Source organism: Ceratotherium simum, chromosome 29, assembly GCF_057802395.1.
Source record: "Ceratotherium simum simum isolate JZ-2026a chromosome 29, ASM5780239v1, whole genome shotgun sequence".
In the NCBI taxonomy this organism is placed as follows: domain Eukaryota; kingdom Metazoa; phylum Chordata; class Mammalia; order Perissodactyla; family Rhinocerotidae; genus Ceratotherium; species Ceratotherium simum.
Genome location: NC_141928.1, coordinates 27,900,212 through 27,917,078, shown reverse-complemented (window position 1 = coordinate 27,917,078; position 16,867 = coordinate 27,900,212). Strand labels below are relative to the sequence as shown.

Genomic DNA, 16,867 nt, shown 5'->3' with positions numbered 1-16,867 from the left:
AGATGAGCAAGAGGGGTGACCATTTTTCAGAAGAACGTGCCTGACAGAACATTTGACAGTATTTCTCAAGTAGATATTTGAAGATGTTCTTTGCTTGCAACCTTTGAAACTATCCACCCAACTCTCCGGTCAAAATCAATTGCTCCTGCTCCCAAGCTTCCATAGGACTTTCCATCTTCCTCTCTTAGGCACGTATTTCATGTTGCCTCAACTTGCACTTAACAATCTTAACAAGTCTCTGTCTTGCCATTGGATGCAAAGTTCTTAAAATGGAAACCATGTTATTTATCTCTCTTTTCTTCCAAAATCGAACCACAGTGCCCTGCATATAATAAAGCCTCCACTAGCTGTTTGCTAAATAAATCAATAAATGAAATCACTTTTCAAATAGGAAATTTTAAGTATCCTGTTTGTTCAAATAAGCAAAATGTGGCAGCGTCATTAGCATCTTTGCCTCTGGATTTCGAGGTCAGGAGGTTGGCAACAGCTCAGTTGGCCAACAACGTAGTTCGTTGACTTTCTTAATGGTGCCTTCACTGGGCTTTCTTGAGTACCTGTGACTGGAGTTAGGCAGAGATTCTCAAAATGAGTTGATTTTGTCTGGGCTTTTGCTAAGTTAGGTCTGGCAGAAGCATATTTTCTGCTTCTGACTCAGTGATTGCAAAAGAAAGTAGACATTGTCCGTGACTTCTGTGCTCCATACCCTTCTGGGTACTTGACCATCCTTTATTCTTACTCTTAGAAGCATTTTCATTTTGAAGAAAAATTCTCAAAAGATTCTCCTGCTCCATCCCATCAAATTTTGCAACACAGCATTATTGTCAAAATACTTCTGTCTTCCTTCTTTTTGTGCTCAGCCGATATACCGTGGGTAATTTTTACATATTTTTTCAAGTAATTTTGCATTTCTACAGATGATTTGCATTATAATGGGGGAAGCTGGAGCTATGTCATCTGAAGATGTGAATTCTAACCCTGGCTTTATCACTTACTTGTTTTGTGTTCTGTTTTCCTCATCTACGGATATGGAAGATAACCCATATCTTGCAGAATGGTCATAAGGGTTAAAGGATACATGTAAAAACTGTTGGATTAATTTTTAGCACATAATAGATATTTGGTAAGAATTGAAGCAAAATCTTTTATAAAATGTCCAATTTTATTCTCTCATTAGCAAGCAAATTTATATCATCGGATGCAATATTATGAAGTTCTTTATATGTTATAATCTCCCGTGGGTTTTTATGTTACCACTAAATTCAAATAACATCTATTGTGTGTCAGCTAGATGACTGACCTTACACTCTGCACTGAGCATATAAAGCTAAATAAGGAGTGGTTGCTACCCTGGAAGGGTTTATAAGCAAATAGTTGAGACAAGGTTAGACAAAGAATCACAACCCAGCATGTTAGGTGCTTGGTAAAGGTATCCATAAAATAGGAGGGCTGCAGACTGCAGGGCAAATAGGGTGTAACAGCTCATCTTCCATAGACCTTTAATACACTTAGCTGAATATCCTTTCTAGAAGCTTTTACAGCTCTGACTGATATGCTTTCTCAGAGAATTCAAGATTTGTACCTGCACCTTTGACCATCTTCCTGCAAGAAATCATAGGAATGATGCATTGCTGAACCTTTCTCCCACTGATTTCTTTCCCTCATTCCCATTCTGACTTTCAAAGACAAGCAAAGAAGATCTGCTGGGTAAACCACCTGATAGCCTAAGTCAGGGGTTGGCAAACTGACCCATGGACCAAATCTGGCCCACTGCCTGTTTTTATATGGCCCACCAGCTAAGAATGGCTTTGACATTTTTTAATGGTTGAAAAAAATCGAAGAGTAATATTTTCTGGTATGAAATTCAAATTTCAGTGTCCACAAATACAGTTTTATTGGAACACAGCCACGGTCATCCATTTCCATATTGTCTGTAGCTGCTTTCAAGCCAGCTGTAGAGTCGTTGTGACAGAGACTATGTGGTCCAGAAAGCCTAAAAAAAAAAAAAAAACTTGCTTTTCTGGCTCTTTACAGAAAAAAACTACCAGCCTGTGCCTCTCAGTCCTTTAAAATCTTCACAACACGATACATTCTCAGTTTGTAATGGAGATGGGCATTTCTGATGTTAAGAGGCAGTTTTTCCATGTTCTCCAGTGTCACTTTTTCTAGAAATAAGAAGTTCACTTTGGCCTTTCTTCTTACATGGACCTGCCATATTAGGTGATGGGAACATCCTGATCGGGTGTCCCTTTTTGAAGGTACAAATGTTAAGGAAGTAAGAGGGGGAACTCTGGAAATGTTAAGTGGATTTTTTTCATCACAATCTCCCCCACTTAGTGTCTGCTAAGCAAGAAAGAAAGGTTTATATACAATAAGCTTTATTACTGAAGACCAGGGTATCCATTTCATTTTTTCATGAACAAGCAAGTTTATATCAGTCTTTCCCCTAGGACTGGGTTTGCCACGCTAGGACAGTATGAAAATGCATGTTCAACCTGGTAATATGTGTAAATGATATAATACTTCTCCCCTTAGAATAAGCCTCAAGTACAGCAGTTCTTTTCCATGCTAGAAACAGATCTAAACCATTTTGCTGAATGGTTAAAACCAACCAAGAGAAGGCAAATGTAGTTGTGAAGCTTGATCATTAAGCATGAGCATGGAAGGGTTTGCAGCATCAGAACTTCCGTGTTAAGGGGCAAAGCTTTTTCTGGTTGTTGGCACTCATCTCACGTTCTTATTGGGCAGCTGACTTCACCAGGACTCGGGGTTAGTGGCCTTCACAGGGGACTTTGGATTTGTGGGCATTCAGAAATAACTTTCACGGGATAGAAGGATCTGCATATATAGTTTTGTGGTCTGAGTGATTATGTATTTGAACAATCCACTCTTCAAAACCATGAATGGCTTCTTTCGCCTTCAAAAGGCTGCAAGGAGCCAGGTTCACATCTCAAACTCTTAGCTTTGCTCTTTCTCCCTCTGTTGTGGGCCTTTTGGGAAGCAAGGTCATAAACTGCTTCTCATCTCCAGGAAAAAAAGTGAATTTCTCTCAATATGTCCTCTGCCCCATGAAGAAATTGGTCAGATACCCACCAGTCTCTAGGTCCAGAAAGTAACTTACTGGTATGATCATTTCAGAAGCCAGCTTAGAAATATATTGTAACTTTTATAAAGCCCATACCCTTTGACTTTGACCCTGTAATTTCATGTCTGGAAATTCAGCCTATAAAATTAAAACTAAACATGAAAGAAAGATTTATCTGCAATAAGGTTTATTACTGTATCTTGTGTGTGTGCGTGAGGAAGATTAGCTCTGAGTTAACATCTGTTGCCAATCCTCCTCTTTTTGCTGAGGAAGATTGGCCCTGGGCTAACATCCATGCCCATCTTCCTCTACTTTATATGGGATGCTGCCACAGTAGGTCCGCACCCAGGATCTGAATCTGCGAACCCTGGGCCACTGAAGCAGAGCGTGCAAACTTAACCACTACGCCACCGGGCCAGCCCCTATTACTGCATTTTTAATAGTGAAAAGACAGAAATAATGGAAGGTAAACTCATATGGGAAGAGTCAAGTAAACTATAATATATCCACTTGATGACATATCATATAGTGATTAAAAATATTTATGCTGAGCCAGGCATAAAAAAACAGGATACACACTCATGTTTTAATATGATTATACCAATGTAAATAATCTATGCATAGAAAACAGGAATACATAAATACAATAACTTGTTAACAATTATTATGTATAGGTAGTTGGACTTTAAATGAGTTGTTTCTATTTTCCCATTTTTCTTTGTGAATGTTTATAGGAAAGAAAAATAAATTAAAATGAAGACATCCAGTAGCCAGGAGGTGAGAACAGCGTCCCCTCTGATCTAGACATGGCACTGGCCAGTGGAGATCCAGCTGTGAATAAGATGCAGAGTGTCTCTCCTCATGGAGTTTGCAGTTCAGTGCAGGGAGGCAGGCCATGAACAATGAATTACTGAGTGTGATGAGTTCTAAAGGGGAATGTAGGGTGCTGTGGAAGCGTAGAGCCGGGGCATTTAACTGAGGAGGAGTTTAGCGAAGGTCCCCCTGTGACATTGAAGTGAGGCTAGAAGACATGATGCAGGAGGCAGTCTTGGGGGGATTTCAGACAGAGGAAATGGCATGTGCGGGCAGAGGCACAAAGTCAAGAGCATGGCACATCCCAGGAACCTCAGTAAGTTCAGGGTGGTGGGAGCAAAGGGGAGTCAGTCTGGAGAAGGTAGGCCGGGATAAGATGATAGTCGGACACGGAAGCCACAGTAAGAAATTGGGATTTTATCCTGAGGGCATGCAGAGATGACATGAACAGATTTAAGTTTTTTAAAAAATCGCTCAGACTGCACTGGAGAACAGATGCAAGAAGGGGCACAAATGGACGCTGGGAAACCAGCAAGGAGGGAGGGAGAGGGCTTGCAATAATCCAGGTAAGAGACGGTGGCTCAAAAATGCAGTGCAGAGTCTTCCTTTTATATTAAGATTAATATCAGATTACTGATTTGAGGATTTCAAGTATAGTTAGAACCCAACACGATAAAGAGTTTTTATTTTAAATCTTCTAATTACATAGCAAAAATTTTAGTTTTTACTTTTATCTTTTAATTGCACAGCAAAGATTTTAGAAATCTTCGGAACAAGTAAATCCTGCGTCAGCCCCAAATGAACGTCATGCCATGAAAATGTCATGTACTCTTTAAAATTGTGCAGAATCCAAAGTTTTCTAGTGAAGGGATGAAGGTGATGGGAAAATGGACAAATACAATCTGCCCTCCCTCCCCAAAAAACCCCAGGAGGAAAAGGAAAAAGAACATTTGGTTTGGTGACAGATCTCCTTCTGTCACCGTGAGTTCCTTGAGAAGCAGGGGCCCCCATACCTAGCACGGGGCCTGGACACAGCAGGCCCTCAGGGAGTCCTTGTTGAATGAATGAATGAATGAATGAATGAAGTCCTTGCTGAATGAATGAACAAAGGCAAACTACTGGATTAAAGAAGGTATTTGAGGATTCTTTTTCGGTCTGTCTTGGTTTCATTGCTTTTGGTTCTGGGCAGGTGCCCACCCATCATGCCCCTTCTACGAACCTACAGTTGTCCTGGCTAAAGGTGGGAAGTGGGAGAAGATGGTCAGCAAAAGCTGCCTCTCAAGCACTGGTCATTTAAAAATATGTTTCTTCACACATATTTCAAAATGAGGCAAATTGGAATTTTGCCTCCTTTTCCGAAAAAACTGGCAACCTAGAAAACTTTTATTCAAATATTTGTCATAAATGCTATATGGTTAAAATGTAGACTTGGTGGCTAAACATAACTTCATAAATATGCATTTTACAATGCTTGTTATACGGATTTCCAAAAGCCAAAATTGGAAAAGGCCACATTCCCAGAAAGGGGAAGGAAACTACATTTTGGGAAACTGTGTGTTTCAGGTCCTGTCTGACCCCGTTTTACGAGTGAGGACGTTGAGGACATTTATGTTGAGTAACTTGCCCAGAGCCTCGTGGTTAACGCAAACCCTGAACTTGAACTCAGGTCTGTCTGACTTCAAAGCTCATGCTCCTGGCGCGCTCCCTTTTTGCTTTTATGTTATAAAAATATAAGTAAAAATTCACTTGGGTCTGTAGGCGTGAGGTATAGTAAATCAATCCCTACTTAGGAAGGTGCTACAAGCAACAATCCTTCAGAGACTGTGACCGTGAACTCTTAGAGGGGAGGAAAGAGAACTAAAGATTCTGAACACGACTTCCTCCTCCTCCTTCTCACCTTAGTCTATTAATTTTTAAAATTTTTTTTTAACGAGCAAAGCAAGAACTTGCCTTCCCTGAGTGTTTAGCATTGAGATTGATGAAGACATCTCTTCCAGCCTCACGTTGACTTTTTAAGGTCAACTGATTTTGTGGATTTTGTTATTATGGTTAGATCAATGTATCATTTCTCTCATTTTGAAAGAGCTTTTATCCTGAGTTTTCTTCCTCCTCGTAAATGCCACCTACCTCCTCCGGGACATTGTTGGGACAATATTAAGCCTTGTCACAGGACCGTCCGTTGGCCCTGCACTGAGTCTCTTTCTCTCGCATTTGTCGCACTTGATGATGATGTCCCATCTGCCAGGCATATGGAGTTGGTGGTGCTCAGCAAATCTTTATTCCAGGCTGGTCCCAGAGAATATTTCAGAATTGTCTTGTAGATTCTCCCTTTCCTCTCCTGTGCCTTCATGACCCTCTATCTCTACTGTAGCAGCTATGGAAATCTGCCTTGAAATCTAATTAATGATGTCTGTCTTCCCTCCTCAACTAAACTGTGAGCCTCTGGAGGCCACAGCCGGGTTTCATTCATATTTGGGGGTCCCTCCCCTTGCCCCCAACAGGGGGAGCATGGCACCCTCCATAGAAGAGCAGCCCCTGGCTGCCGACTGGCTTGTGTCATTTTGTTGGCTTGAGTCCCTTGCTAACCTGTTATTCCTGATAATTCTGTGCGTGCAACTGAAGAGGTTCTGAAAATAGATTCATGAAGAAAGTAAAAATTTTGTGCTACCATTGATATGAGAACACCAAACAGAACATCATTACAGAGTTTTCTTAGTGTGGATTTTTATTTCCCTTGGATGATATTTTGAAGAGAGTTTGGATTCCCACATTATTCTAACCACATTTTATATAAATACAAAATCAGCCGTAGTTGACACTCTTACAGGGTTTTTTAGGGGTTAGTCATCTAGATTTTTCTCAGATAATCCCAGCGTTGGTAAATAAATAGGCTGTGGTCAGCTTCAAAAACAGTAGTAACACTAATAGTAACCACATTGTCTTCCATTTAAACTGGAGTTAGGAATCAAACAGTTGTCATCTGGCCCAAGCTGGGATAGCCCACAGCCCTCCAGGTTGACAGGATCCTGGTGGAAAATATTGTGACTCTCACTGCTAGTTTTCAGGTTACTGACAGAGCTCTTCACCTCCAGAAGTATTTGAAACTTGGGTAGTTTACAAAATTTCCTGCTTTCAATTCAACTCAATAAGTGTCTATTGGACACCTACTGTATACCTCAGGCTTCGTGATACTTTTGATTTCCTGTTGACTGTCGCTCATATATTTTCCTAAGTTTGGTAAGGAAGGTCCAATGTTGACAGTTCCATTGAAAATGGTGGAATGTGGGTGCAAAGGATGGATCCACCTTGAAAGAGGCATAGTGAAGAAAAAGACCTCTTGGTACCTGTGCTGTTTCATCTTGGTTCCAAAAACACAGTCAGAGGAAAATCATGTTGGAAAGGTCTCTCCTCCAGGGAGACCCCCATTCAGTCTGTGGTTCATTATTCCATCATTTGTTTGGGCTTTTTCCAGGTAAGCCGTAACTTTGAGCTGGTTGGACGGGTGAACTTGGATCAGCTGGAACAGATGAAGGAGAAGATGGAGAGCTCCAGCAGTGATGACGAGGACAAGGAAGAAGAAATGAACAGCAAGTCTGATGACAGAGGTTAGTCGCATCCCTGCCCCCTGAGTCCCAGATGGCATCCAGCACATCCGTGGTGAGACAGAAGGGAGGCAGAAGGTTATTGTAGGAGGAACAGAAGGAACAATCCTTCTTAGTTAAGTAGCAGAACAGACTGGCTTAAGAAACATGTCAGGGGCCATGTCTTTGTAAACTATTACCAGCTATAGAAACTCGAAGGAAAACAGACATTTTCTAAGTATAGCTATATATGTGTTTGTTTAAAAATAGCTGGTGGTGATTTGTTTTAATTAAGGAAAACTGGTGTCTAGGGAATCTTCAGAATAAGGACAGACAGCCAATAAGACGGATAACACTGTAAAGCTATCAAGGAATGTAAATGAACTTCCTATTGGCTGCTTACTTAAAATTGCTGCTGCTGGGGCATACCATGCTGCGCTTGTGGGGGAGGCTACAAAGGACTTGAGCCCTAGTCCCTCTCCATAAGTCCCTCTGCTTGGCGCTCTTCTTAACCCCCTTGCTGCTGTGTTCTTGCTTTGTAAAGGGGGAGAGAGAGACCAACAGCTTTCATTCAACTGTGTGTGTGCAGGGACCCTGGGGAAGGTTTCTTGGGATTTTTGTACTATTTTCCCAACTTCCCCTCAATCTATATAATTATTTTCAAAATAAAGTTTTTCAAAAGTATATTTAGTTGTAGACATACATTTACGTGATCTGGAGTTGGTTTTCTATGTTGCTCAACATAGAATATTGTGGTTTTCTGTGTTGTTCAACATAGAATATTGTGGAAATCCCAAGACGGTGCATATAAGAATATGGGTTGGGATATGTCACTTTAGTTACTTCAGATTTATCAAAAGCACATGGATAACATAAACATGAGAAATAAACATTATAGATATCATCCCAGTGATGAGAAGAATGGGATTGGTTGCCATTAGTGAGCAACAGTATGGGCCAGGCCCAGTGTTGGTGGTTTTTATATAACTTTTTCTTTAATCTTATACAGTGTAGAGAGTTCTGCAGTTGGCCTGCCTAGATTTGGCTCCCAGTACGCTACTTACTAGCTATGTGACTTTGGGTAAATTCTTTTATCTCTTTGTGTATCATCCATAATAATAATATAATAATATCACCTACTGTCTAGGGTTGTGTAATGCTTAAATGAGATAATGTACAAGACATTAGCCCAGTTCCTAGAACATAGTAATCACCTAATAAATGATAACCCTGCAATGTAGGTGGTATTATTGTCATTTTACAAATGGGGAAATAAAGGTCCAAGAAATTTAAAAGCTTGTTCAAAGTAAAAAAAAATAAAAAGCATAACAAAACACTAGAGGTTGAATTTAGGTCTTCTGGCTCCAAAGGCAAGATCTCTTTTACGCTGCATACTATTTCCCCAACCCTCTCCACAGTGGGATGTCCTTCACTGAAGGGAACCTGGCATGTAAGGTGCACTTTTGCAGGATGTCTTGCTTTTTCCTGCTTGCTCAGTTTGCAAGCCTGTGTGGTGGCCATTTCCCTCTGAGGTTCTCCCTGTTCTTTTTCCTGACCTGCTCCCACTTCCACCCCTGCCCCCACCCTGACGCCATAGCAGACCACGGGTTTGCACAGTGGGGGTCAAGTTTAGTCCCTGAACTCCCACCCAAGATGACAGCAGGGACTGCCAGCTACGATGTGCCAGCTCTTCAAAACCCCTTGCCCATGGTCCCCTGAAAAATAAATGGACAAATAAAACATCCTCACCATGTAGGTTGATTGCCCTTGTAAAGTTGTAGCTTTTCTTAGGAGGGGCTGTAATGATTTCTTACAAGGAAAATGGCTGTGATCTGAGAAGTATGGTGTTTTAATTTTCTTTTTTTTTAACACTTCACAAGTATGTTCTTAGTGATGAATTCTTTAATGTCTGTGCACTGTTCCCAGAGTTCTCTGGAAGAGGACGCTTCTGACAGGGGACAGAGGCTCCTTTTGGGGCATGATGCTCTGTGGCCTGATGTTTCTCTCAGGATACTAACTATTCCTCATTGGATACTATGACTTTTTAATCTCGAAAGCTGAGCACACATGATTTTAGAGGTTTATAAGCATTGCAGAGGCCAGAACCCTTTTTTGTCCTTCCCTCCCCTATGACTCGTCCAAAATAAAAGCGTAGAAAATTAGAAGGAGAAAGATGGCAGTTAGATGTGTGGGGCACACCAGGCAAATTTTCTTGCTGGCCCAGCTTGGCCGCCACCTCCGCATGGGCACGGTGGCATCAGACCAGCTCAGTGTGACTGGAAAGAACTTCGTGGTGTCCGATCGCTTCTCCCTGGAAGGTGTCGCATCCACATTCATGAGGCTTAACCACATGAGAAAAAAGTCTTGGGGTGGAGAAGTGTGCATTCCTCCCTCAGAGGGTGGGTGATTTACCCGAGTAACTTCTAGTATTGTTAATGAGAATTACAAGGCTAACCCTTCCCGTCCCCCTCGCCGATCCTTGAAAGAACAGCCTCCTTTGTCTCATCTCCTTTGAATCAATTTTCCACCATCTAGGTATATTCTTGCCAACAAGAAGAAACGGCACACAGTAGCCTCGGGGTGTTTTTGCCAGACGTTCTGTCTTCTAGGAGTAACAAGGGAGGTGGCTTTAGTGTGGCTCTGAGGGCTGATGGAGAGCTATTTGATGTGTGACAGGTAATGATTGGCCTCTTCCTCTGAGGATGAAACAGCATGAGCCACTGGAAAGAATAGATGGCTGGTTTCATGTTTCGTAAGGGTAAAAGAACAAATGTGCCAGGAGCGTGCCCCTCGTTGGCAGTATAGCTGTCATCAGGGACTCTCAGGTCAGGGGGCTCACAGCCTTGTAGCCACCCCATTCTCAACATCCTTTCCCAGCGCCAGGACTGGACAGAGGACTGGCTGGCCACACTGCAGGTCCTGCCTAGGAAGCTCGGAGGGAATTTGAAAGAGAAGAAATCAGGCATGAAGAAATCAAAATGAACCCAAGCAGAATCCTCCCCACCCCCTCTCATTATGCAGTTGGGAGGAGTCAGGAAGGCATTCTGTTGATTTCTTGCCCAAGATAATCCCTGCTAAGGAATTAATGCGCGGAGCAGATGGTGCTGTCTCATTTCCAATGAAAAGAATCAAGGAAGATAGTCTGTGCAATTATTTTTAATGGCTTGTGTGGTGATCTTCTTAATTTGTGAGAAAATGTTTCATCTTTTGTTAAAACTGGCCCCATTCACATAGCTTTTTGTGCTGAAGATTAAGGCAGCACAGAGACACCTATCCTGTTAACATCGTCTTGAGGATTTTATTAGATGGGGTATTTCAACCAGGAGACATCTTCCTGTAACATCTTGTATGTACAGGCACAGAGTGATCAGAAATGTAGAGATGATCGACACTTCCCTGGGCGCAGCCCTCACTTTGCAGTGTGGCTGTAGAACCGTCTAGGTCCTGCTGTTTATTACCCACATGAAGATTTGGCCCTCTGTGGTGTAATGAAAGACATATGGGCTTGGGTCTTGGAATAATACAAAGGCCATATAAGCTCTCATCTTTGAGTTTGCCAGGAGGAGTGGCCTGTAAACAATTAACCAGCCAATCCACGTTGATCAGACTCCTAACATGTGCCCAGTGCCGCGGAGGAAACAAAACGGTGGTCAATATTTGATGTTTACAGCAGACTTGTCCAGAAATGTCTGTACAGCCCCACATTCATGAATGTCACCAACTGAGGAGTAGATGCCGAGCAGCTGGCCAGGATCCCTCACTAGCTGAGGACACGCTCTCACATACTGGCCTCCCCATTGTCTAGGTTCACGTTCATGCTAGGTTCCTTGCTTGTAGATCTCATTGAGTGCCCACAGCCACCCTGTGAGGTGTCGATTATGATATCTGTGACAGATGACAAGTCGTGAGCCCCTGGCCTTACTTGGAGCGAGTCAAAACTCTGAGACCCCACTACCCATAACCTGGACCAGTGTTTTCAGTAGCCTATATTCTTTTTTCAGTGAGCAAAGATAAATCCATGTCAAATAGAAAATGAATAGGTGCTACACTGATAGAGCATCACAGAAAGGAGAGATTCGATAGAAAAAAAATGCTGAGATGCCGTGGGAATGGACAGAAGGGGTTCTTTGGGCAAGAAAGACTCAGATTATTTGTGATGGAAGCAACTGGGGAGGTGACGAGGAATGGGCCCAGGGAACCAGGAAAAATTCTTTAGAGCTATTCAAGAAATACCTTCAGGGCCGGCCGCGTGGCTTAGCGGTTAAGTGCGCGCGCTCCGCTGCTGGTGGCCTGGGTTTGGATCCCGGGCATGCACTGACGCACCGCTTCTCCGGCCATGCTGAGGCCGTGTCCCACATACAGCAACTAGAAGGATGTGCAGCTATGACATACAACTATCTACTGGGGCTTTGGGGGAAAAAAACAAATAAATAAAATTAAAAAAAAAAAAAAAAGAAATACCTTCAGGTAGAGGGTCCAGCCCCGTGGCGTAGCGGTTAAGTGCGTGCGCTCCGCTGCTGGCGGCCCAGGGTTCAGATCCCAGGCGCGCACCGATCCACCACGTGTCAGGCCATGCTGTGGCGGTGTCCCACATAAAGTGGAGGAAGATCAGCCAGATGTTAGCCCAGGGCCAGTCTTCCTCAGCAAAAGAGGAGGATTGGCAGATGTTAGCTCAGGGCTGATTTTCCTCACACACACACAAAAATAAAATAAAAATAAAATGGAAAAAAAAAAAAGAAATACTCTTAGGTGGAAAACCAGGTAGGGAAAAGAGTGAGGAATCTGGAAATTGCTTTCACGAATGGCTTTGTAAGTGAAGGTGGGAGAGGAGGTTTCCAATGACTGTTGACTTATCTCTTCTGCCTACTCCCACAGCACACAGGTAACATGTCTGCTCTCTCCTCACAGATCTGATGAGATTTTCTGACCGCGGGGCTGCTCTTAACACTGAGAAGCGTTTTCCATGTGAATTTTGCGGACGGGCATTTTCACAGGGCTCTGAGTGGGAAAGGCACGTGCTGAGACACGGCATGTAAGTTGCGCCATCCCAAGAATGCCTTTGCCCAGAGTGAGAGGTGGCAGGGAGACTGGGTTCTTTTTGTGGTTCCCCTGACAATACATAGGCCCCTCTGTATCACATTTCTGGGCATGGGAGGAGAGGCAGTTGTCAGGAATTAGGTTTCTCCTTTTCTGTTGGTTTTTAAAATGGTCACCCAGACACAAGTCAAATGAGGAAAAATCATCTTTATGAATGACAAATCCCCCTCAAGCCCTTGAGTAGTTTAGAGCTTTCTCCAGCCAGTGTCCCTTCAGCTTTCATTAGCATGACGTTCTCTGATAGAGCGTGGACCGGGGTCAAAAGATCGGGCTTCTGTTCCTGCCTCTGTGATGACTCATTCCCTGAGTGGCCTTGAACATGCCCACGCACCTCTTGGTGCCTTCAATGCTCTGCCTCGGGACAGAGCCAGCTCTGCCTGCCTCCCAGGTAGGTGGGAGCATACCTGTAGAACACTTACAAGATCCTTGAACACTTACAAGATTGTCCCCTACACAAGGCACTCCTAGTCCATCAGACAGAGAGAACCTAGGAGCTGGTGTTTTCAGCAAAAAATGCCCCTGAAACCTGAAGCATCTAGACTTCAGAGAATATAACTAAGCTTCCCAAGACATGGGTTCTGTCTTCTGGTTTCTGCTTTTTGTTTGTTCCCATGATTTGTTTCTGGACCTGTTCATTAAATCATTAATACTTGAGTTGCTCTTTTAGTCTTAATAAATATAGCCAATCTCCAAGCTTCCAGCTCCCGCTGGTGAGTTTGAGCATAAGATAATTCTTGCTATTACCACTTATGACTTATGACCCAGTAGAGGAGGGAACATAAAACAATTATGTTAATCTGGCAACAATGCATGGTATAATCAAAACATAGTATAATAATGGATATTTTTGTAGATTCAGTTCTTTAATAAGATACCAGAGCCAGCCCTGATGGCCTCGTGGTTAAATTCCGGTGCTCACCACTTTGGCGGCCCGGGTTCAGTTCCCAGTCACAGAACCACACCACCCATCTGTCAGTTGCCATGCTGTGGCAGTGGCTCACATAGAACTGGAACAACTTACAACTAGGATAAACAACCATGTACTGGGGCTTTGGGGAGGAGGAAAAAAAGATACCAGAAATACACTACCTAAACATTACACATTGCAAGGATAAATTGCCCATAATTTCATCGTATATCTGTGGCATTTGTTCAAAGAAAACCCCAAGGCCTTTTTAGGATCAGGGAAATAAGGATGTGTATCTCTTTTGTTTAATTAGAAAAAAATATATACTCATCTGTCTCTACCATCAATCTTTTTGCAGGGCGTTGAATGACACCAAGCAGGTGAGCAGAGATGAAATCCACCTGAAAGAGAGCATGGAGGACAGTATTAAGATGCCCTCTCTAGAGGAGAAGGAAGATGACGAGGCAGTCGGGATAGACTTTTCACTAAAGAATGAAACAGTAGCCATCTGTGTAGTAGCTGCTGACAAATCTCTCCTGGAGAATGCAGAGGCCAAAAACGAATAAGCGTTTGGTGAAATTCTTAATCAAACCTTACTTGAACCGTGATGTAAAAGTGGGAGGGCCAGCTGGGGCTGAGAAGGGGGGGACAGAGAAGAGAAGACAGAACAAAGCTGCTTTCTAGGACTGAACAATCTATTTTCAAAGCACTGGTACCTGTGTGAGTGAGTATGTAAATTAAAGTTATTTAAATGGTTGGAATATGTGGCTCCTTTTCCATCACTACATCTTTTCTTCCGGATCTTCATCGTGGAAGTTGTCATTTGTCGCGGAATATGGAAGTACCCGCCATGCACACTGTGTGCTCTGTGGCAGTCTCGGACAGTGTGTGGAAACGGAAGCTCCGTGACGGTAAAGACTTCTCTTAGGGGAACAACTTTTTGACGCACAACTTTCAGTGCGTTTTTCTAGTTTTAATACCTTAAGCTTTTTTCAAGACCTAACTGCAGCCGCTTTGGGAAAAAACAAACAAAAAAAAAACAAAAAACAAAAACAGAAAACAAAAAACTGCTTTGCATAAAACAGTCACCTGTTTCCTAGTACCTCAAACTTAACCAAGGGAAATTCTCTGCATTTGTCAGTACTACCTGCCGTCCTTGTGGTTAAATGTAGAGAACTGCTGGGCAAGATGGTGAATGGAGAAAAAAAAAAGAGTTTTAAAGAAAGGAACACAAATTGTGCTTAAAATCCCCACGTGGGTTTTATTTCTTAAAATACTGTGATTTTTTTAATTATTTTAGTAAAAAACAAAACAAAAAAAAGAAACAGACTTTAATTATTAGATAACTGTTTGTGAATTGTCATCCTTTATTCCAGGTAAGCTGTTTATTAGTGTTCAACTATAATTTAGAATTTGGTGGATTCATGTGAGCTAATTTTAAGGTGACTGTGGAGTTTTGTTTGCCACATGTTTATTTTCTATCAATTTGAGTGTTACAAACACAGCACAATTCAGTTTTTCATATAAATTGTTTTTTGTGTGTGTGTTGTTATTGTTGTTTTAATTTGGGGGCAAGGGAGATATTTCGTTTTTTTGTGAATAGGAATGTTTTTATTTTAAACACGGAAATAACAAGAAATTAACTTTTTTTTTTTTTTTTTTTATTTAACTAAAGAACCAAACTTTTCGGCACAGCTATGCAGCTTGTGGGCCAGACGAGGAAGTCCTCTCCACCCTTTGATGCTTGTCAAATTAACACATTCTCCGTCTCACACAAATAATTTCTGTTAGGATGGGCTGGCTTCTGTGTGTGGTTTTAAAATTTGTGTTCTGTTTTTGTTTGCATTGTGTTTTTTGGGGGGGGTTCTCATTTATTTTGGGGGACAAGGGGATGTGCTAGAATCCCATCCCTTTGGTGAGAGTGGACAAAAAATACTTATATCCTACAAGGAGCCTGGAGAACTACTTTTTTTTTTTTTTAATCTAGCTGCCAGCTGCTCTTTTTCCCCATATTAGCTTTTTCAGGAGGGAGCAGCTTAGACTAAATCTAAGCCTACATTTATAATATGTTCTGATTGTGAACAAAGGGTTTCGTTCCAAAAAGTAGAAAGAACTTTCCTTGAAGCCTAGGTTTTAGAAGCCTGTGTGCGCGTGTGCGTGGGTGTGTGTGTGTGTGTGTGTGTGTGTGTGTGTGTGTCTGTGGATACGTGCGTGTGTGAGTCCTTTGGTTTTCATGTTTTGTTTTTTTTACTTGGAAGGGTTGGGGGAGGGGGAGGGAAGAAAGGGCAGGGGAATTGCTGAGATGATGACAGTGTCCCACACAGCTTCAAATAAAATCCATGGAAAGATATTGCATTTGTGGAATAAGTGCTTACTTGAAAAGCATGTTCTTCTTTTATTTTCTTGTTGTTAAGACTTTTTATTTGTAGGGAGTTTGTTTTAATTTAATTTTTTTTTTTTAGGGATGGGGGCCATCATGTGGAAACCAGAAAATGGGGAAAGTGTGAACTATCTAAACAGAGATTCATTTTGTGTCCATATTTGTTTTTAATTGGCCTCATTTCAAATGTATTAAACAGTTCCATACCTGGATTGGGTGTTTGTAATGGTTACCAAAAAACAAACAAAAAAAGAGAAAAAAAAGAAAGAAAGATAAAGGAAAAAAAAAAAAGAAAATAATTGTGACATGCTTTTATCACTACTTTATTTTTCAATAACATGTAAATATTGTAATCCATTGGATTTTGTTTTGCTAACCTGTTAATAAAAATATGGGACCATTATCCTTTTAACAAGGCTAGAATGTCATTTTTTTCTTTTTTCAAACATATACCTGATATTTTGTGGCCGCACATTTTGAATGCATTATTATAATTCTGTTGACTGTAATGACATAGAATTTACAACATTTTTTTTTTGTTTAATTTATACAGAGGACATTTTTTTCAGAGCTTGAGAGAAGAAAATAAATAGCAAAATAACCCATTGACTCCAATAATCAGTGTTTTCCAATACTTGATAAAAGATAGGGAGATTCTGAGTTCTTGAAGCCAAGGGTTTAAAAAACGACAAAAAACACACAAGTAGGTTATTCAAGTTGTTTGCAACATACATTTTGTAATGAAATGTGAGAAATTAATAAAGAATTTTTTTCACATGTGTCTATGTGCATCTGTTGTAAATCATTTATGGATATGACTACAGATATGAAATGTAGAAATAAATAGCATTGTTTTCAATGCATGTACATGAGAGAGATTTCAAGCCATTGAATCCACACAGGTACGGAAAACAAAGGTGCAATTAAGATGAGGTGTGAGCTGGGATTTAAAAATGTTAATATTTCTGCATCCAATATTTATCACCAACTGGGGGAAATTTATAGAG

The 16,867-nt window shown here is 41.5% G+C and overlaps 1 protein-coding gene across 10 annotated transcripts in view; it reads left to right on the top strand.

Moving 5' to 3' along the window:
- The window catches only part of ZNF462 (zinc finger protein 462), a 137,603-nt gene extending 120,962 nt beyond the window's left edge, over positions 1-16,641 (top strand). For 8 of the 10 annotated variants that reach the window (XM_087419347.1, XM_014782050.2, XM_087419345.1 and 5 more), the window contains 3 exons: positions 7,368-7,500; positions 12,385-12,508; positions 13,839-14,667. In XM_087419347.1, coding sequence (XP_087275473.1) covers positions 7,368-7,500; positions 12,385-12,508; positions 13,839-14,046 — 465 coding nt within the window. In that variant the 3' untranslated portion in view covers positions 14,047-14,667. Of the gene's footprint in view, positions 1-7,367; positions 7,501-12,384; positions 12,509-12,817; positions 12,962-13,838; positions 14,857-15,942 lie in introns of those variants that run through there. The other 2 variants (XR_015548965.1, XR_015548966.1) reach the window with 2 other exon arrangements.
- Positions 16,642-16,867: the final 226 nt, after the last annotated feature.